The 20,844-nt window shown below is 46.0% G+C and overlaps 1 protein-coding gene across 3 annotated transcripts in view; it reads left to right on the top strand.

Moving 5' to 3' along the window:
- The window catches only part of LOC147633915 (vacuolar protein sorting-associated protein 51 homolog), a 29,956-nt gene extending 9,913 nt beyond the window's left edge, over positions 1-20,043 (top strand). Inside the window, exons 2-9 of one of the 3 annotated variants that reach the window (XM_086804984.1) lie at positions 5,271-5,346; positions 5,430-5,543; positions 13,579-13,695; positions 18,788-18,859; positions 18,944-18,994; positions 19,065-19,298; positions 19,380-19,556; positions 19,633-20,043. In XM_086804984.1, coding sequence (XP_086661110.1) covers positions 5,460-5,543; positions 13,579-13,695; positions 18,788-18,859; positions 18,944-18,994; positions 19,065-19,292 — 552 coding nt within the window. In that variant the 5' untranslated portion in view covers positions 5,271-5,346; positions 5,430-5,459 and the 3' untranslated portion in view covers positions 19,293-19,298; positions 19,380-19,556; positions 19,633-20,043. Of the gene's footprint in view, positions 1-5,270; positions 5,544-13,578; positions 13,696-18,787; positions 18,860-18,943; positions 18,995-19,064; positions 19,299-19,379; positions 19,557-19,632 lie in introns of all 3 variants that reach the window. The other 2 variants (XM_086804983.1, XM_086804982.1) reach the window with 2 other exon arrangements.
- Positions 20,044-20,844: the final 801 nt, after the last annotated feature.

The following is a 20,844-nucleotide window of genomic DNA, read 5'->3' as shown; positions in this document are numbered from 1 at the left end:
ATTTAAAGATTTTACTCATAAAAATAGTCTATACGCTCTGTTGCTTGCTCTTTGGAGGTTCTCTTACTTGGTGGAGCTTGCACATGGTCTAATTACAGCTTTCTAGTGTTGGGATTGACCTATTGGCTACTCTCTCATGGATTTCTACATGATGGCAAGGTTTTGAGCAATTTTGTCGCCAACAATTCCTCCAAAATCTGAAACCCTAATTCTGTAAAACCCTAATTATGCAAAGCCCTAATTTGCAACAACCCTAATCGAGTTAAAATCATAATTCTACGAAAACCCTAATTTGCAAAATCTCTAATTTCAACCGGGAGTGCTATGGAGTATTCTATCATCATTACTTTGATCTAAAGGTGGAAGGTGTCTGTTAAATGGGAACCGATTCTCGGATGAGAGTTGCTTAAGTTCGCTAAACCTACTCTACATTTGCGTTCTTGGCCATTAAGGTCTCCTATGTCTCAGTCTAGCATACACTTGCATGTGTATGGATGCCAATGGAGCATATCTGCTTGTGGCAAGATACCAAGGATTGGGAAGTGAGGTCCTTCACGGTAGAAACTGTGGATTCAACCTCTAGTACGGCACAACTTGTTCGAAATGCATGAATCTTGTTGGAAATCTACCAAGCATTGCCCAATGAAGCTCGTATGTAAAATTTCTTGATATTACAATGGGGGTCGGCCCTTTCTAGCCCTATTGCAGTGTCATTTCAATTTTTAGCATTGCTATCTTGTTTTGTGTTGTGCCAATTCACTTTGTTTACGAGCATTAATAGTTTAAGTGTGTGTCAAGATTGTGCTCAACCCCGACCGGGGGAATTACACTGGTCCTGTGTTAAATGCTCATAATGGTTACCAATAGGTACCGTTGCCTCACGGGGCTCACCTGCATGGCTCTTCGTCCAACGACGCCTTTGTGGGGGAGGGCGGCCTGACAGCGCCCGTTGGATTGGGGGCTGGTTGCCAGTGGTTAGCATCCTTGCCATGCCGAGTCTATTGCTCTGGTGGTGGATGACTGGTCGTCTGGTCAAGTTGGCCAGTCTCTTGCACACTTGGCTGGGGAGAGGGAGGGCTTGACCACCTGTCTCCTCCTCTCCAAGAGAGTCTTTGGGCTGGGGTTGAGTGTGAAGGACATTGTCTACAAGCCTGACGTCGAGGACAAGCTCTAGCTAGGTGTCCCATTTGTTTGCATATGAAGCACTGGCCGGGGAGGCTTGAATACTCAACCTGCTGTGTAATTGGGTGGCCCTCAAGGCTGGGGAGCACAATGAATTGGGGAAGAGCCTCTGGAGAGGCTATGCACATTGCAAACCCGAATGGTGGGTATCCCTGCTGCCCAAGTGACCACAGAAGCGACCACAGAAGTGGCAGTCTTGGGGAGGGGGGGGGGGGTCTTGAGAACTTGTCCAATCAATTGGCCAATTGATCCAAGGAGGAGGAGATACTCCTTTCAGAGTCCTGGTAAGTAGACTGTGATGAGGAGGCCAGATGCACCTGTGAGGGGGTCGGATGCGGGGGTCGAAACCATGGTGCCATCAAGCGAAAAACGCGTGAGCGCTGCTTATTGCTGTGGCACTCTGCTGCATCACGATCAGTTGCCTTGGGTGAATCAAACTCCGCCTGGGAGTAGCCGTGCCCAAGAAAGCGTATGTCGGTGTTTTTTCCAGGCTTGCCAATGAGGGCTGCTTGGAGTAAATCTCGAATCTGTCCACGCGCTGGTGGGCGGTTTTCTTGGCAATCTTGCATAGTAGAGAATAAGCCACAAGTGAGGATACTGTAGAAACCAAGAGCTGAAGGTCTGCTTTGGAAAAATGGCAAGGAGTGTGGCCTCGGTCTGGGATGATGGAGCCACTGCCATGGAGTCGACCCGAAGGGGTGAAGGTGACTCCCGCGGCCCGCCGAAAGAACTGCGCCGAAAGAACTGCTACTGGACGCTGGAAACTGCTGAGGGGGCGGGGGAAGGACCGGGTACAAAGGATGGGGAAGGGCGGAGGCGTAGAAGGACTAAGGCAAAAAAGGGCTGCTGGAGGACTGGCGGGTGGCGGAAGAGAGAAGGGCGTGCTGATGCAGGTGGCATGAAGAGGCAGGCGAGAAAGGGCCCGGTGGGGGGGGGGGGAGCAGGAAGGTGGAAGGCTGGAAGCAGGTGGCAGAGAGGGAAGGAGGTGGGTGAGGGCGAAGGTGCAGGTGGAACAGAGGGAGGGCTGCCGGCAGCTGAGGCGCAAAGGGCTGGAAGGCGGGGTTCAGGAGGAGGGGGCAAAGGCACAGGTGCACAGAGGGCGCAGGAGGGAGGGGGGGATGGAAGGCAAAGGGGAGCGATAGACGCCGGGGGAGTTCCAGATCGCTTTGTGCTCAAAAAAGGTTGTGCTCAAAAAAGGTTCTAACTTAACCTATCTTGCTGTGAGTGGATTGAGATAGCTTTAGCACATTCACTTTCTTAACTCTTGTAGAAGAATTGGCTATTTTTGAAGAGACTTTTGTGTGTGTAGTGAACCCAACCCTTCTTCAGTACAAGCTCGCATCGTTCTTGGTCTATCTTGAGATCTTGATCCAGCTTGATCATTTGTACCTTTTTCTTCTCTAACCCGAATGCTACTGATGTTGTCACCTGACTTCTTACGCTTCTTTGTGTCTAAGCTTCTGTTCTTTGGTATTCTCTTCCGGTTGTATCTAGCAGTCTTCAGTCCCTTTGTAGTCTTACTCTTCTTTTATGCTGAAGGGTATGCAGCCAGACAGGCTTTTCAGTTATCTTTGCTTTCTTGTTGCTCTTGTGCCCATCTAGCTTCCGGTTCCTTCCTTCCAGCTTCTTCCTTGGCCTCATGGGATTTCCATTCAGCCTTTTATTTGGCCTTCCAGGACTTCCATTCAGCCACATGTTCCTGCCTCTTTTCTTCCAACGCCTTCCACTCCTCTTCCATACTTTGATTCATGTGGGCAATCATCTGCATCTACGGAGCCAGCATGGCAAGCATCATTTGCATCATCTGTGCCATAACCGAATTCTTGAAGTATTGGATGGGCAGGCCCTGTGATGGAGTGCCTTCGCCTCCTCACCCTCAACTGGAGGGGAGGTCCGGTCTTTATACAAATGAGTCTGTTTGTGGATTGGATCTTTGCTGTCCATGATGGGCCTCTTCCTCAAATGCAATTCAACCATGCATGTCTGCAAAGAAACTTGAAAATTTCATCCTGCAGGAAAAAAATTTCACTTTTAAACCTTAGCTCTGATTTTAATGTCAGAGCCAACAGGTCACCTGTGGGATGCATTTTGCTCAAGAGAGGGTTGAGGGATACTGATTAACAAGTTTTTGGGTTTGGGGAGGGGGGTGGTCTCATAGACCAGTTCTCTCCCCTTACTAGTCTGCATGCTTGACCAGGGGTCGTGAGCATGAAATAAGGCCTTTTTGCCAAGCATTGTACTCAAGAGAGAGTTGAGGGATACTGATTAACAAATAAGGATTTTTTGTTTTGTGGGGACTTTGATAAACCTATTCTCTTCCCCTTCTACTAGTCTGCATTCTTGACCAGGGGTTGTGAGCAAGAAATAAGGCCTTTTTTCCAGGCATGCACCTACATCTACCGTATGCAACCCCCAACCTATGCTCAGTCAGTCATCGACCGTGCTCCTTCTGTGAGGCCTCACAATCTTAAGTTAACCCTTATTTCCATATTCTACCCTGAAGGTGTTCTTAGGTTGGCTTCGCACATGCATATGAGGACTGATGCATGTGACAGAATGCTAAAAAGGGCAAATTCTAAGCTCCATCCCAGGACTGGTGCAACCAGCAGTAGGTCTATGAAGCATGCCGCTCTTACAAGCTAGTGGGGCTACCCGGCCAACACGTTGGAAATGCCTAGATTCCTTGCAAGCTTGCGGCTTTGCACAACAAACGTGTTACATTCCTATCTCTGTAGGAGAAGATATGTTATCAATGCATCATAGTTTCAAGTTTGCTATTCCAGCATAAAAATGGAACTGCTTGTTTGTATGAGGTGTTGATGACAAATAGCTTTCTAAACTGTGATCTTGCACACGGCGTGCGGAATCTACCTTTTGTACTTGGCATTAATCCAAGCATGACCCTTGAGGCTTGTATACTATCCATAGGAAAGGCCTCCCAAAGAGCTTGTGGAATCTACCTCTTGTACTTGGCATGAATCCATGCATGTCCCTTTTACACCAGCCATGGGCAAGGCCGCTCAAATAGCCACTAAGGTAATAATAAGTATACTGTAATATTTTTAAAGGAAAAAAATACCTTCTTATACAAGTCCACCAGCTGCACCACAAGCTACGGGTGCTGGCTTGTAAAGACTGTTTACAGATACCGCCGACATGTCAAACTGGGTGTAACAGTTGAATAAAGGTTATGCTTCTTGTGTGCACAGGTACACCTGTTGTGAGGTTGAAAACCAGAGATTGGATCCTTGCACAAAAAGATAGTTATGCTTCTTGTGTGCACAGGTACACCTGTAGTGAGGTTGAAAACCAGAGATTGGATCCTTGCACAAAAAGATACAGGAACAGATTAGCTTTAAAAGCTTGCATGGACTAGAGTTAGTCAGGAGAGATGCACTAAATTGTAAGAAAGGCCAACCAAATGACACATTATAGCTTACTATTGTGGAGAGTGATGAGAGTGATGTACTCCAAGCTCCCCACAAGAAAGAGAATAGGAAAGTGGACAAACATTTACATGTAGGTAGCCTATTGTCTTGCATGCAGCGTGTGTGTGTTTTGTGGGAGAAAATGGGAAAGGGAACAGAAGGGGGGTGGGGTCTTGTTTCAGGTGCTTGGGTGCCCAATTTCCTTGTCTGGCCACCCAAAAATGTTGTCGAGTGCCCACATAAATAACATGCAACTTGATGCCTGGGCATCCTGTTTACTCCCCAGCCCGCCTGACAATGAGGACGTGAGCATTCTGTTGAAGATGTGTCAGACAAGGTCTTTTAACCTCAGAAATATGCTCATCACATGTAATCTCAGTTGGCATATCTCTTCTTTATTCTGTTATTGAATGAGTTTGCATATCCAAATATGATGTCCGTTTTGAAGTGATGATTACAACACAATGGTCATCTTGCAATATGCAAGTTCCTAGATTTATGTACATGTTTCCAACAGTAGAACCAGACATCATTAGTTCATTTTTAGAGTCTGGTGTTATACTTTAGGTGTCGCTTTGATTTCACATGGACTAGTACTGTGTTCTTTTAAGACTATTGTATTGTCTGTACTGAGTGAAGGTCTGTCCTCGTCTTCTGCAGGACCTCAAAGAACTTCTTGATGATAGAGTGAAGCTGATGGTTAATTGGCGATCACTTTACGTTGACTTAGTCCAAGGTGGCGTCCAAGATCTTTTTGTGATGCTGAATGATCATTTTTTGGCTATGTGCACTTCAACAGGACATGACAACTCCAAGCAGGTCAATGTGCCAGAAGATAACGGGAAGAAGATGCTGGTGTCAAGTGGGCTTGTCCTGCTTCTTGCACGCTTCTCAGTCTATATAGAACAAATGGCAGTTCCAAAGATAACAGAGGTATGCCTTTAAAATACAGATAGCGTAATTTTCAAAATTCCACAGACAAGAATAAGGTAACAATAGTTGATCAGAACCATGCTCTGTATGATGCAATATCATTATCTTGGAGCCTTAGCTGCACAAGATCCCAGAGCAGGAAAAACTAGCTAACACTAGTCATTTAGTGGTTGATGATAATGAGCCCTGATATGCATGAGCCATGACATAGGGCCTCATTGGGACGCATACGCGGGAGTGTGTGTTATCAATACTCCAACCCATGGGTCTACTAAAACCCATGGTTGCTCATGGATGAATGGGAGAGATAATTAGGGTTAGAGTTCATGTGGGAGACATACACAGAGAGAAGAAGAGAGAGAGAGAGACATATGGGGATAAGTCAACTCATGGGAATGAGTGTGTGACTCCCCTATCACACATGTATATTGCACTAGTACACAGTGTGCATTAAAAGTACTAAGTGTACTATGTACTATAACTTATGGGCTTGTACACACTATAAGGGTGGGCATAATGCCTTTACCCCAACAACCTCCCACTTAAAGGCAAAGTGCCCTTAAATGAAGGAAAAGAAAAATCAGCATGTACATGATAATATACAAGGCCATATCAAGGCTGAAACTGGCCTCATCCAATGCCCATCAAGTGTCTGCAGTGAGCAAACCGCTCTGGAGGCAAACTCTTTGTCAGCAGATCAGCCGGGTTGTCATCCGTATGAATCTTAACAAGCTGAATTTGCTTGTTCTCTATCACCTCTCTGATGAAGTGATACTTCACATCCACATGCTTCGTCTTTGCATGAAAGACAGGGTTCTTTGCCAATTGGATGGCACTCTGACTGTCACAATGCAACAATGGAATATCCCCTGTATAACCCAAATCAACCACTAACCGAGATAGCCATAATGCCTCCTTGCAAGCCTCTGTGGCGGCAATATACTCGGCCTCTGTAGTAGATAAGGCAGTGCACTTCTGCATCCTGGATATCCATGACACAGCACCTCCTGTGAATGTAAATACATAACCGGTAGTAGACTTCCGGTTATCTGGATGACCGGCATAATCCGAATCCGTGTAACCATGCACTAATGCATCCTGTTTGCCAAAACAAATGCACATATCCTGTGTGCCCTTCAGGTATCTCATGACACCTTTCACTGCTTCCCAATGCTTCTTGCCAGGGTTGGCCATGTATCTAGAAGCCACTCCCACTGCAAATGCAATGTCCGGCCTAGTAGCAACCATGGCATACATGAGACTGCCACAAGCTGAAGCATACGGAATCTTGGCCATATCAGCCCTGCCACTATCTGACTGTGGGCTGTCCATAGCACTGAGTTTCACATATGGAGGCAAAGGAGTACTAGTCTTCTTCCCCCCGTCCATATTGAACCTCTGCAAAACTTTGCCAATGTATTCCTTTTGAGACAAATACAACACATGCTGATTTCTGTCCCGAAGTATCCGCATACCCAAAATGTGATTTGCATCACCCAAATCCTTCATATCAAAGGTCTGATGCAGCCTCTTCTTCAAGGCATCCATCTCTTTACGAGATTTTCCAGCAATCAACATATCATCAACATACAAGATGAGGATCAATAGACTGCCATCCAAAGCTTTCTTGGTGTATAAGCAGTGATCTATGTCACTTCTCCTGAAATCTTGGGATTTCATGAATGTATCAAATTTATGATACCATTCCCTTGGTGCCTGTTTGAGCCCATAAAGACTCTTTTTCAGCTTGCATACAAGCTTCTCCTTTCCACTCACTGCATAACCCTCTGGCTGTTGCATATATATCTCCTCATGGAGATCACCATGAAGAAAAGCAGTCTTCACATCCATCTGAATCAAATCCAGATCATCATGAGCAACCAAAGCTAATACAGCTCTAAGTGTGGTCATTTTGACCACTGGAGAGAAGATCTCATCAAAGTCCACACCATATTCCTGCTTGAAGCCCTTAGCCACTAACCTGGCTTTGTATCTTGGCTTTGTATCAGGTGCAACTTTGAGCCTGTAAACCCATTTGCATGGCAAAACCTTCTTGCCTGCAGGCAAATGCACCAACTTTCATGTTCCATTTTTGTGCAGAGAATCCATCTCTGACTTCATGGCACGCTCCCAAAGAGCCTTGTCTGCCCTCTATAAAGCCTCCTTATAACATGAGGGCTCCCCACAATCAGTGAGCATCAAGTAGTCAAGCCCTGGAACAAACCTGTCAGGGGCTCTGGAGGGTCTTGTGGACCTCCGTACCCAATGACCATCATTTGCAGGTTGCTGTCCAGCCTGCATATCACCTATTGGTGGCTCTTGTTCCATGCCATAAGGCTGAAATATCATGCCCGGTATCTCCTCTAACTGTGGTATATCCATAGGGATATCTTCTGCCATCTCTGGCTGTCCATTTGGACCATTTTCAGCACCATTTAAGGGCTGGTTTTGCTGCTGTAATGGCTGATTTACAGCCCTTGGTTGTTGTCCATGATGTCCATCATCATCAAAGATGACTCTGCCAAGCTCCTGTTGCCTTGCAGGCTCCTTATACATGCATGTTTCATAAAAAATGACATCATTGCTGCGTATAATCCTTTTATTCACGGGATCCCAAAGTCTATACCCCATTTCACCTCTGTCACCATATCCTAGGAATATGCATTTGTGAGACTTAGGATCAAGTTTGGTGCGCATTTCCCTGCGTATGTGCACGTACGCAACGCAACCAAACACTCTCAAGTGCTTGTATGACGGAGGCTTCCCTGTCCATACTTCCTCTGGCACTTTCCCACCAAGCCTCGTGTTAGGTGACCTGTTTATAAGATGAACGGCTGTCATAACAGCTTCAGCCCAAAAACCATGAGGTAATGCAGCATGTGACAACATAGAACGGACCTTCTCCTGAATGGTCCTGTTCATCCTCTCTGCTGTCCCGTTTTGTGGAGGATCATAAGGAGTAGAGAGCTCCCTCTTGATGCCTTTAGCATCGCAAAAGTCCTGAAACTGTTTGGACATATACTTTCCACCATTGTCGGAACGCAAAGCCTTCAGTGTTTTGCGAGTTTGATTCTCAACAAGAGCAACAAACTTCTCAAACACTGAGAATGTAATCACTCTTCAAACGAAGAGGATAAACCCACACCTTGCGTGTGGCATCATCAATAAAAGAGACAAAATATTTTGCCCCTCCCAAAGAAAGCTGAGGCATCTCACATACATCTGTATGCACAAGCTCTAACTGAGCATCTTTCTGTCCAAGAGCTTTCTTGTGGGGGCACTGGAGTTGCCTGCCATATATACAATGCTCACAAAACTGAAAACTTGAAAACTTTAGAGAAGGCAAGTAACCCAAACGAGACAATTGCTCCATTCCTTTGACACTCATGTGTCCCAACCGGCTATGCCACATAGAGATTTCCGGCAGCTCGGTTGCATTTACATTAGCATGGTGACAAACACCTGCATGCATGAAGTAAAGAGTGTCCACCTTAGAGCCTCTGGCAACAACCAGTGAGCCCTTACTAATCTTCCACTTTCCACGACCAAATGTGGTAACATAATCAGCATCATCAAGCTGTCCAGTAGAAAGCAGGTTCTTCTTGATCTCAGGCACATGCCTGACATCATGGAGCATAAGCTGTGAGCCATCTGAAAACACAAGCCTCACATCACCTCTGCCAAGAATCTTGCATGCATGGTTATCACCCAAATAAACTACTCCTTCATTGCCAGCAGTATACCTGACAAACAAGTCTCTGCAACCTGTGACATGAAAGGAGGCACCTGAATCAATGATCCATGAGTGCATACCATGACCATCTCCTGTAAGAAGTGAACGGGCATCAAGTGAAGACGTGAATAGGACCTCATCCTCACTGTCACCTGCATGTGACACATTGATTTCTTCAATCTTGACTCCACTTTTGCCCTTTGGCTTTACATCTTTGGCTTCATCTTTGTCTTTGTCTTTGCCTTTTCCCTTTTCCTTTTGATCATTTTTCCATTTGTAGCATTGCTTTTTGATGTGTCCCTTCTTGCCACAATAATGGCATTCCAAGTCCTTTTTGGAGCGGGACTTCTCCTTCCCCGTTCTTGGCTTTTCCCCCTTTGCTGGGATCTCCCACGTGCATTCATTGCATTGGACTTTCCAACAGAGTTGTTTTTCCTGTTCATCTCTTCTTGAAGAAGAGCACCCTCAACATCTGCATATGACAGCATAGCATTCGAATTGCTAGTGGCTGTCCTGAATGTGTCCCAACTCTCTGGCAAAGTGCATAAGAGAAAGGTGGCTTTGAACTCATCGTCCATTGCCAACTTTTGATTTATAACTTGGCTGACAATGCCATTAAACTCATTTAGATGGGCTGTCATAGACGCCCCTTCCTTCATCTGAAGACCTATGAGTTTCTTCAACCAATACACTTTGCTTGAGGCACTTTGCTGGGCATACAAGTCGTGCAATCTCTGCCACATTCCCCAAGCTGTCTTCTCTTCACGAATGCTGAAAAGTAAAGAGTCTGACACAGACAACATGATAGTAGATCTTGCCAGCTCATCCATATCTTCCCACTCTTCAGTAGTAAGAGAAGCGGGCTTTACACCCCTTTCTTTGATGGGCTTGTGCTGCTTCTTCTGGAGCAACACATTATAGCACTGGGTTTGCCAAATATCATAGTTATGTGAGCCTTCAAGCTTCTTGATGTGAAGCAATGAAGAGCTCTCACCTTTGGTTGCCATAGCAATATGCAACCTGTCAATGCCTGACTCCTTGCAAAATGTGCAAACACTGCATCAAAAGCACACAAAGTGCTCACAGTTGTTCTCCCAAGCTTTATCTCCCACTGCGGAAGCACAAATGCAACTCTACTCCCACTGTATGTGATGAAATCACCAAAATCTGGTTGCTGCAGATTTAGGACAGCACCTTAAATGTGCTCTGTTCCCCTTCCAAAGTACTGTACAGAAGTACTAAGTGCTCACCATTGATGTACCAAACCTGTCCCGGCAAGTACAGCAGCTGAAATTGAGCCTTTTGGTCACTCAAATCAATGTGCAGCCATGCCAAAACTTGTACAAAGCTGTACCAAATCTGTACCAGCAGGTACAGCAGCAATAAATGCTCTCCTGGCTGTCCAAATGAGTGAAAATCAGACTTTTACAGTCCCGAACACTGCATACAACAGTCCCGAACAGAAATTGGGCAAAAGCCCCTTGACTGTAAGCTGATTTCTGAGGATTCAAGGCATAAAAGTCTTGCCTGCTGCTTTGCCAAGCTCAACAAGCATAAAATCTTGAAAAGCCCCTTGATTTAAGATCAATTTCTGATCATACATGGTACATTAATGCACATGAAGGCATCCAGAGTCTTCGCGATGCTTCCCCCTGGCCACATATACATCCAATACATGAAAGCCCCTTGATTTACAGGCACATTGAGTGCTTGACAGGCATCAACACATTGCCCAAAGCATCAAATGCAAGTGCCTGCATGCAAATCAACCCAATCGGCACAAAAGCCCCTTGATTTGCACTGCAATTTGCTGCAATTTTGCCCGAATGTGCGATTTCTCACATCATACAGCATGTATGAATGCTTAATTGCACAATTACATCAAAAGCCCCAAATTTTGACATCCAATTTCCTGCAAATTGATCCTGATTGTGACCAATGTCACCCAATTTTGCCAATTTTGCTCAAAATTTGAGCAATTTGGCACCTGACCTGCTCAATTGATGATTGTACCTGCTCAATTGCAAATTGGACATGCAAATTCCAAAAAAATTGAAGCAAATACGTCAGGTAATTTTTTGATTTTTTGTTGCAGGAAAGGGGGGTTTGCTGATGCTGCTGCAGCTTTGCAAGCGCTTGTTGCGCTTGGTGTTGCTGGGCAACCCGCTCAGCTGCCTGGCTGTCGGCTACATGTGCTTCAACAAGGCTCCAATGACGTCGGTTACACACACAAGGCGGCACTGTGGCACACGCTACTGGCCAGTCGCCTGCCTGCCAGCCTCTTCTTCGCTCGCTTGCCTTCCCTTCGCGCTACCCAGAGGATGCACAAGCCCGCCCAAGTGGCGTCAACATGTCCAGCCATCTTCACGAAAGCAGCGCATTCCGAGGGTGGAGTTGGAGCCGCTCTCGACAGGTACCCAAGAGCAGCCGAGCGTGTCACCGCGAAGAATACACGTGCGCGACATGGAAGCTGCCGCCACTAGAAGCTCGCACTGCTCGTCGCCTACGTGCGAAGAGAAAAAAAAATTCCGACTCAATGTTGCCGCCGTTCTTCTTCTTCGCTCGCCTGCCTAGTGGCTTTATGCCTTGTGGCCAGGCGCCTTGCTGCAAGCTGCTCACGCTGCCTACGACTTGCTGCGAGCGCTGCTGCCCTGCACTGGAGGTGTGCGAAGCGACCCAAGCACTTGTCCCTGCCGCCCGTCAGGCTCCACTGTTCTATGCTGGCCGAAGATGCTATCAAGGCTGTAAATCGTCGAAGAGAGAGAAGCTTCTTTCTATGAGGAGAAAGTCTTCTGAGCTATCATAAGAAGAGGGAGGGGATCAAGAATGGCTCTGATACCAGTTGAATGGGAGAGATAATTAGGGTTAGAGTTCATGTGGGAGACATACACAGAGAGAAGAAGAGAGAGAGAGAGAGACATATGGGGATAAGTCAACTCATGGGAATGAGTGTGTGACTCCCCTATCACACATGTATATTGCAGTAGTACACATAGTGCACTTAGTACATTAAAAGTACTGAGTGTACTATGTACTATAACTTATGGGCTTGTACACACTATAAGGGTGGGCATAATGCCTTTACCCCAACAATGGAGGCCTGGTTCAAGGACATAAATCTATCCATTTTCCACATTCTTTTAAAAAATTTCAGATTTTTTGTTCCATAATGGAGTCAAGATAGCACTTAAGTTGTGGGCCGTGGCACACCTGCAGATACAAGGCGATCAGACAGGCTGGACGCCAGTGCACAGCGCTTGGGCGGGCTGTCAGGCAGATGATGTTGGGCAAGCTCTGGGCAGCAGGGCGTACAGCAGTTGGGCAGACCAACCAGAACACCCCCCCCCCCCCTTTTCCCCTTCTTCTTTCTCTCGCTGCCCCTCCCCCCAACCCAGCACCTTTGAATAGGTATCCTATTTCATCAGCAGCAGCTTTGCCATACAGAGTGCTCGTATACAAGTGATCTGGAGAGCTGGAAACAAATCTGCAGCTAGCACTTTTGCTGAGGAGCAGGAGTTGACATCAAGAAGACTTGGGCTGATATCTAGGGAGATCACCTTTTGGTCATCTTTTGGGAATAGGCTACAATAGTTTCTCAGACCATCATTTTAAATGTTCACCATTAATACAAGGATTAGAGTTGGATACTTGTGAATGCTTGCGTTGTAAGTCTTCCGCTACTCATTTTGTCTGTGTTCACACATGCATTTCACTAGTAATGTCACATTCTTTTTGTTAAGTTTGGGAAATAACTTGAAGTTTCCATTGGTACATCTTTCTGCCTTCTTAGTGGACATGCAGATTTCTTTTGAAGTCATAGTCCAAGTTGCGGCCAGCTGGTTTCTATTACCAGCTAACATATGTGTGTGTGTGTGCATGTGTGGGTTTTCTCTTTACTGCTAGCCTTCATTATGGCTGAGTCTGCCCTTCACCTCCAGAGAAGTGATAAAAACTCAGTTTGATGGTTTATCTAGGAAGATTTGTCTACGACACTGACATATCTTTGTCTACCACGGCGACATATCTTTGTGCATGAACCTGCTGCTACTCTTGGGTGCTGATGACGTGAGTGGGGATGTCATAGCACATAGTGTATGATATGCATGGTGGAGTTGATAATTTGAAGCTTTGAGTAGACTCTCATGGAGTCAAGATGCACTTTTGTTTTTGTTAACTTTTAAAAATAACTTGAACTTTTCATTGCTATGACAGGGTAACAGAGGGAGGGAGATGTAGTTGTAAAATGGTGGTGTTGGGAGACTGACTTATTTGCTTTTGTGGCCATTCTTTTGATCTATGCAGGATATAGCTATGTCATTCACTGGAGGTGGAGCAAGAGGCTCAGAGGATAGGCCTCCATTTGTACCCACAGAAGTTTGCAGGCTTTTTAGAGCAACAGGAGAACGACTTCTTCAACATGTGAGTGGGAACTAAACTGTATTTTTGAAATCGCCTTAGTTGGGTTTCTGAAGGCAACTGCCCACCACTGGCGTCAAGCTCATGATTGGTATTCACTACCTTGCAAGGATCCATGTGGGCTAGTTTGGACCAGAATGGGGGGTTATCTCAGAGTAGTAGGCTCATGGTTTCTGTGACCCTGTGTGTGTAGTATCATCATAATTACATGTATAGGGTATGGTCATGGTCTGGCAATGTTGGCAAATAAAACCGTGTAATTCCCATGTCCAAAAGCAAGTCATACACATGTTCTTCTGACACAACATGCATAACACGGCATAAATTATGCAAACTGAATGTCATAGAAATTTCCCATCTTACATAGCTGTGTAGAGTATTTCCATGTAGGAAATACTCACATTCTGAATGGAAAACCTATGCATTCTCTTGTTCTAACTCAATAACAAGCCTCTCTTGTCCCAGTAAGGAAGCCTCTCATCCACCAACTTAGGCACAGGCCTCTCTTGCTCAGCTTAGGTACATACCTTTAACCGATTCAGGGTAAATGTGAGAGCTGTCACAGCCTCATGATATTCCCTTGAGAGCTATATCACAGCCTCGTGACACACCTCAAGGTGAAGAGCTTCACAACCCTTCTTTGCAGCTTGTAAGAGAAGGGGGCTAGGGGACATCCCTGTTTGACTGATCTGGAGATCGAATACCTGTCCCCCAAGGCAAACTGGACAAGGACCTGACTGTGAGCGGCGGAATATAGCCTCTAATCCATTCAACCAGAAATCCCATCCTAAGCATGGTACCCTCTTGAAAAGCCCAATTGACCCTGTCATAGGCCTTCTCAAAATCCAGAAGAACTGCCGTGTCCTCCCTGCAAAGTCTGGCTGCAGCAGTTGCCTCCCAAAAGGTGAAGATGTTATCTAGGATGCTCCTATCCTGTATGAAGCTGGTTTGTGTTCCATGGGTCAGGTCGGAGAGATAATCGACGGCTGATGGCTTTGGCGAGGATTTTGTAAGCGTTTCCTGAGAGGGTGATGGGCGCCATTGTCGAATCTTTAAAGTCACCACCCTCCTTTGAATCAGCCCCTCAGAGGTCTCTCTGGCATGTGGCTAGAGGCCATGATCTCATTGAAGGTGGCCATGAAACCATCTTCCATGAGATCCCAATGATGCACAAAGAGAGACACCGGCAAGCCATCCTCACCCGGACACTTGCCCCGTGGAAGGGGGGCACAGTGTGAATCACGTAACTCGGTCAGAGAGAAAGGGGAGCACAAAAGGGCTTGGAGGCCCGTGGGCACCTCCCGTGTATGCTGGCAGACTCTCCCTCGCATCCTCCACTTGAGGGGTGAGGGAATCTGCTGAAAGGAGATTTCCGAGAAACCTGTGGCTATGGTCCGAACCTTTGGGGGGGGATTGCGTATGCTGGCAGACTCTCTCCCTCGCCTCCGCAGTCTCAATGGTACCGTGTGAGCCCCTCAGCCTCTGGACTCCATCTCAGCGATGGTGAGGGCCCGCTGTGTCAAAGAAATCATGGGTGATTCTGTCCTCTCCCTGAGTCCAAAAGGAGGCCCTGACATGGTATCAATACTCCACCCTCCTCTCCTCAATCGATCCAATCTTTGTGCGGGTTGCCTCCAACTGAGACTCCACCCATGGACTGTTTGGGGTCTGCTCCTGTAGGCGCTGGAGGGACTCGGGAGGCTAGGCCCCTGTGGAGACTCCTCTCTGCTCTCTCAACCTGGTGAGTCGGCGGTCCTGAGCTACGCTCTGTAAAAGGGTGCTAATCTCCTGAATTTCATAGTCGAGCGTGGCCTCTCCCGGTCTAAAAATGAGGGACTCCCAAATCTTTTTTGACTCTTCTAGTGATCTCAGGGTCGTGGTCCAAGCTGTCAAGGATTCAAACACTCTACTGATGTCTTGGTGTCCAAGCATCCTCCAGGAGAAGTACTACTGGCGAATGATTTGACAATGTGGTGCCTGCAAGAATTCCAACCAAACCACCTCTGCTACCAGCCCACTCATCCACATAAAATCTGTTAATGCATGAGAGGTCTGGTCCCTGCATCCTCTGGTCTGATTTGGAGAAGCAAAGGCTTCCTGGCGTTTGGCCAAACTTTGGTAAGTGCCAAGGATCGGGGAAGCGGGATACACTTGCCAAGGGGTCGGATGCAGGGTCGAAACCATGGTACGATTGGAATGCCTGAGTGCTGTGAATCGCGGCGGGGCTCTGCTGCATCACATGATCAGCCGCTGCGGGCGAATCAAACTTCACATGAGAGTAGTAGCCAAGCCCAAGAAAATGGATACCGGTGATTTTTCCGGGCTTGTCGATGAGGGCTGCTTGGAGCGAATTCTGGATTTCTCTGCGCACAGGGTGGCTCCCTACGATCTTGCAGACCAATAAAGAAGCCACTGTGAGGGACGATACTGTTGAAGCTAAGAGCTAGAGGTTCGCCTACGAAAATAGGCAAGGGACAGCGGCCTCAGCCGGGAATGACGGAGCGGCTGCCATGGAGTCCTCCTGGAAGGTGAAGACTAGAAGTGCCTACCCTTGTTGATGAAGAACAACCCGAGAGCAAAATCTTGCGAGGATGACAAAAGGAGAGGAGCAGCAGGAGGTGACGGCGAAACGATGGGAAAAAGGGCTAGGAGAGGCGTTGGCGGCTGAGGGAGGGTGGAAAGGTGACGAAACTGGAGCGCCTGAATGAGCAAGAGGTGGGAGGGGAAGGAGGTGGTGGGATTCGTGCGGTGCAGCTAGAAGGGGTGGAGGTCGATGCAAAGGAGATGGTGGAAGTGAAGATGGAGGGAGGAGGTGGGGGGAAGGTGGGGATAGGTGTATAGGAGGAGGAAGGCGGGGGGCTGAGCACAGTAGGGAGGTGACAGCGAGAAGCAAAGGCTATGGAGGAGGAAGGGCGAAAGAGGGGGGGGGGGGTGGCGATGGCGAGGGAGAAGGGTGAAGTGCGGCACAGTCAGGGGTGAAGGAGCACGAGGCAGGTCGGGGGCGTGAGAGAGATCCGGATCTCTATCTTCTTTTTGTTTCTGGGAACTGATCTTCTTTTTATGCAACAACTTCTTTGATCTTCCAGTGATGAATCATCCTCTCATGCACCCAGTCATGTGTTCAGTTAATAAACTAGCCATCAAGCTTAGTCATGTCTCCTAATTTTTGCAGTCAAGAAGTTACTCTGGAAAAATCAAGTTCATCATGAGCCAATACGTGCAGGCTGAACTTCATGTTTCCTTGTCATGTATTCAGTCAGCCATTCGTGTGCGGGCTGAACCACATGTTTTTTTGCACATATGTTTTCTTGTCATGACATGATGAGTCAAGCGTGTGCAGATTGATTCTCATGCATCCTTGTCTTGTGTGAGAAAGACATCCAACCAAGATGTCACATGAGGTGGTACTTAGTCATCAACTAAGGCCAGCTTCTTTGATATTGAAACTTTGGTATTTCATTCTTGGGACACTTGTTGTGCTATGTCATGGTTTGTGTATTCTTGTCTAGCTTCAGCTCAAGTGAGTGACTTACCTTGAGGTAAAGAAATACCCGGCATGTCTAAAATGTCCTTGAGGGAATGATTTGTGAAGGCTCTAGGAGAGCTCAGTTTCCTTTAATGTCTTCTAATATTCGTGTCATTCATGTCTTGTCTTGTCATGTAATTATATCATTAAGTTGTTAGCATTGGGACAATTGAGTAACCAATGATCTTTCTTTGCAGACAATCACATCATGAGGTTAGCTATCACCTCATGTGTGCTTTCGGTTACCATAAGCGTGGCATAATTATGTCAGAGTGTGTTAGTATATTATGGGAGAGTTTCGGAGATCATGGTTATCTACTTCTAGTCATGCTATGAACTTATCATGTAATCTTGTCATTGGATAGAGCTCGTCAAGTACTTCATTATGATACTGAACATGCTATGTGTCGAGCAAGCATGTGAGGTCATAATGTGGAGTCAACATGCCATGCTGACAAGCCATGCCAATGTTCCACATCAACAGTTATATGCCGTCATGTTGCAAGCAGTCATTCCAACAAATGCCTCTAGGATAGGGACACAAGTCAAATAACCCTCTGACGAGTCAAAAGGATGAGGATCTCTAGTTCAGGGTCAAAAAGTGCATTGACCTAACTCTTAGTAGTGCAAATGTCTCTTTTTTGTCTCATTTGTCTTCTGCACTACTTAAATTGGCACACCACTAACATTTTTTGGTGGAATTACAGGTGCTTTTGCTATCTTGCCGACTGTAACCGTGCATTTTCCTTTCCACCTTTGGCCCATGTTTTACTTCAAAACAGGAAGCATTGTGTGGGTTGTTGAAAGGAGATAGTTTAATATGTGACTGATGTTTGTGCAATCTAGAAAAATATGACCTTCTGAGTTGCCCATTGTTCACATGTGACATGCCAAAGGAGATTCCCATTATGTTACATGGCTTTCACTTTTGGGCAAATTTTGTTCACTCTTAGGAGAAGTTGACATCACTTAAACAAGTGACTTGGAGGTTGGAGCGTCCATTCCAAATGATGATGTCATAATCACTCATATGCCAGGTTTGCGTTGTCCTAGCACAAGTGGGTGCTTTCTCATCACTCTAATTTTTGGCATCGATTGGGACAGGGGTTTGTACTTCCATATTTGGAAACATGCACAAAAATGCTCTTGCACAGGCATATTCTCAAGCTCGTGCTTGATCAGTCTGACGGTATTTCTCTTTGTTTTATGTCTTGTCCCTGTTGAGTCTCTCATGCACATCCATGCACATGCACTTACTCTGCTGCACATATGTATACAACGCACCACACACTAAGCACACACTCCACATCCACACACCCACACATGTAGACATGCAAGTACATGCATGCATGCATGTGTGCACACACACATTACAAGATGCAAAGGTGGACATTCAATTTAAAAGTAGGTTGTGTCTAGGCATATGGATGTTTGAGATGTTAGATCATTTCCTGTTTTAATGCCAACCTCGTACTGATAAGTGGCTGTTGTTTTGTATGCCTGTGCAAATGTGAAGTTCACGGGGTTTTAGATAGTTCATCATATGATAATGTACCTTTTTCTTTGCAGTACATATCCACGCGGTCCAAGAAGCTTTCCATGTTGATCAAGAAAAGTGTGACAACCCCTAATTGGCTCAAGGTGAAGTAACAATGCTTGAATCTTTTGGTTTCTTCATGTCTGGTATGGAGAATGTTTCTTAAGCTGGATGCTTTCTTCTCACAGTACAAGGAGCCACGGGAGGTACGCATGTTTGTAGACTTGCTTCTACAGGAGGTAAGTTGGATATTATGGAAGTATTCAAGCTTGCATTTCAAGTTCTGAGTTCCAAGTACTGTGTTTCTAGGTTGACGCCATGAGCACAGAGGTGAAGCAAGTGCTCGAACCTGGGACTGTGCGAACACATCGGCGATCTGATAGCACAGGAAGTGCCAGTTCTTCAAGAAGCAATCCATTACGCGAAGACAGGAACAGTAGGACAAGCATCTCTCAAAGGGCCAGGAGTCGTTTGCTGGAAAGAGATGTTGCCAAGCTATTTAAGCAGAAAGTTGAGATTTTCACGAAGTTAGAGTAAACACAGGTTTGATGTCACTGCTAAGCAACCCCCTTGGTGGTTGAAAGGAAAAGAGGAGACTTCTAAAAGCTTTTGATGGCTGTGCAGATATCGGTCATCTCTGCTGTGATCAAGATGTGCCTAAAGAGCTTCCAAGAGTATGTCCGGCTTGAGACTTTTAGCAGAAGTGGGTTTCAGCAGATACAGGTGGATACTCAGTATTTGCGGGATCCTTTGCATGAGGTGGTGGATGATGAAGCCATTGTCCACTTCCTGCTGGATGAGGTGAGAAGACAGTAAATACTTGCTCTGCATCATAGTCCAGAAACTTTTATTGCTGAAACTTCCTCTTGTTTTGCAGGTATGTTCTGCTGCAGCAGAGCGCTGTCTTGATGCTATCCCTCTTGAACCAGCTATACTAGATAAGCTTATACAAGCAAAGAAAGCCAAAAGAGCAGAGAGTACTGGGATATCCTAGTTTTGGTTCTGTCCTCTTTTCAGAACACTGGAGCCCTCAGAAAGATCACCTTGTACCCAATGTGGAGCATTCTACTGCTGCTAGATCATTGTGGAAGATTTTATTCCCATTGCATGGTTGCAGTGGCAGCTGCTAAAAACATTCTCCACGTCCACCAGATGGATGTTTGCTTGCCTTGTCCATGGCCTGCATTATTTGATATATATGAAAAACATGAACATGCCTACAGTTTTACCTTCCTCAAGCTTCTAGAGACATGGTGTAATGATATTTACCTAGTGCTTATCAGTTCAAACATACAAGCGTGCAGATAAAAGATCATTATGTTTTTGAGGTGGACCCAACTCGAAATTTGAAGGCCAAGTTACATTTAATGAGATCGGCTCAGTGAGTGGAAGGCACTGTAAGACGAACTTGCTTCTATGCTTGCTTACGTTGTATGGATAAATTTCAAGAAGCGTGCACCGATTGCAGAAGGTTTTCCTATCCTATATAATAGAGTGATGCAACTTAAGCAGCTGATCCTTTTCCCCAATACCTGAAAAGGATAATGGACCATGGCCTTCATTCAGATTCCCACACTTTTGCTAACCGCAGCTTGCTTAAACTTCTCTTCAAATAACTTTGAGCCATAGGGATTAGCCGCTCAAGAAAGCAGTGGCATGTTGACCCTCTGCCTGATATTGTGAACCACGGGTCTTGGTGCTTATGGTTGTATGGTGGATGTCTTTCAGATATCTTCATTGGGATCCTGGTAAGTGGGAGTGGATTGATGCAATCAATTTTATGAAGAGTAAGCCTTTTTTCAGCTACACTGTCCGTAATACTAGGCTCCCCCTACTTGGGCAGATTCAGAGGACGAGTACTCTTAGGCTGCACTAGGAAAGCTATAACATCACCCCACTGATTCAAAAGAGATTTTGGCAGACTTTGGCACTCACTTGTTTTGGTTATTCTTACATGGTGTCATATTGAGTAGAGAGACTATTTATGTTACTAGGGGCTCTATTGCTTGGCTCACTTAGTCTGGTCCACAAATATTTTTTGAGGGCAGGGTTTAGGACACTGCCATAATGATGTATGCAGAGGTGTGAC

This window comes from Cibotium barometz, chromosome 11 (genome assembly GCF_041138505.1).
Source record: "Cibotium barometz isolate CiBa-2024 chromosome 11, ASM4113850v1, whole genome shotgun sequence".
Lineage (NCBI taxonomy): Eukaryota > Viridiplantae > Streptophyta > Polypodiopsida > Cyatheales > Cibotiaceae > Cibotium > Cibotium barometz.
The sequence above is the reverse complement of the archived record's forward strand: the minus strand, read 5'-3'. Positions and strand labels throughout refer to the sequence as shown.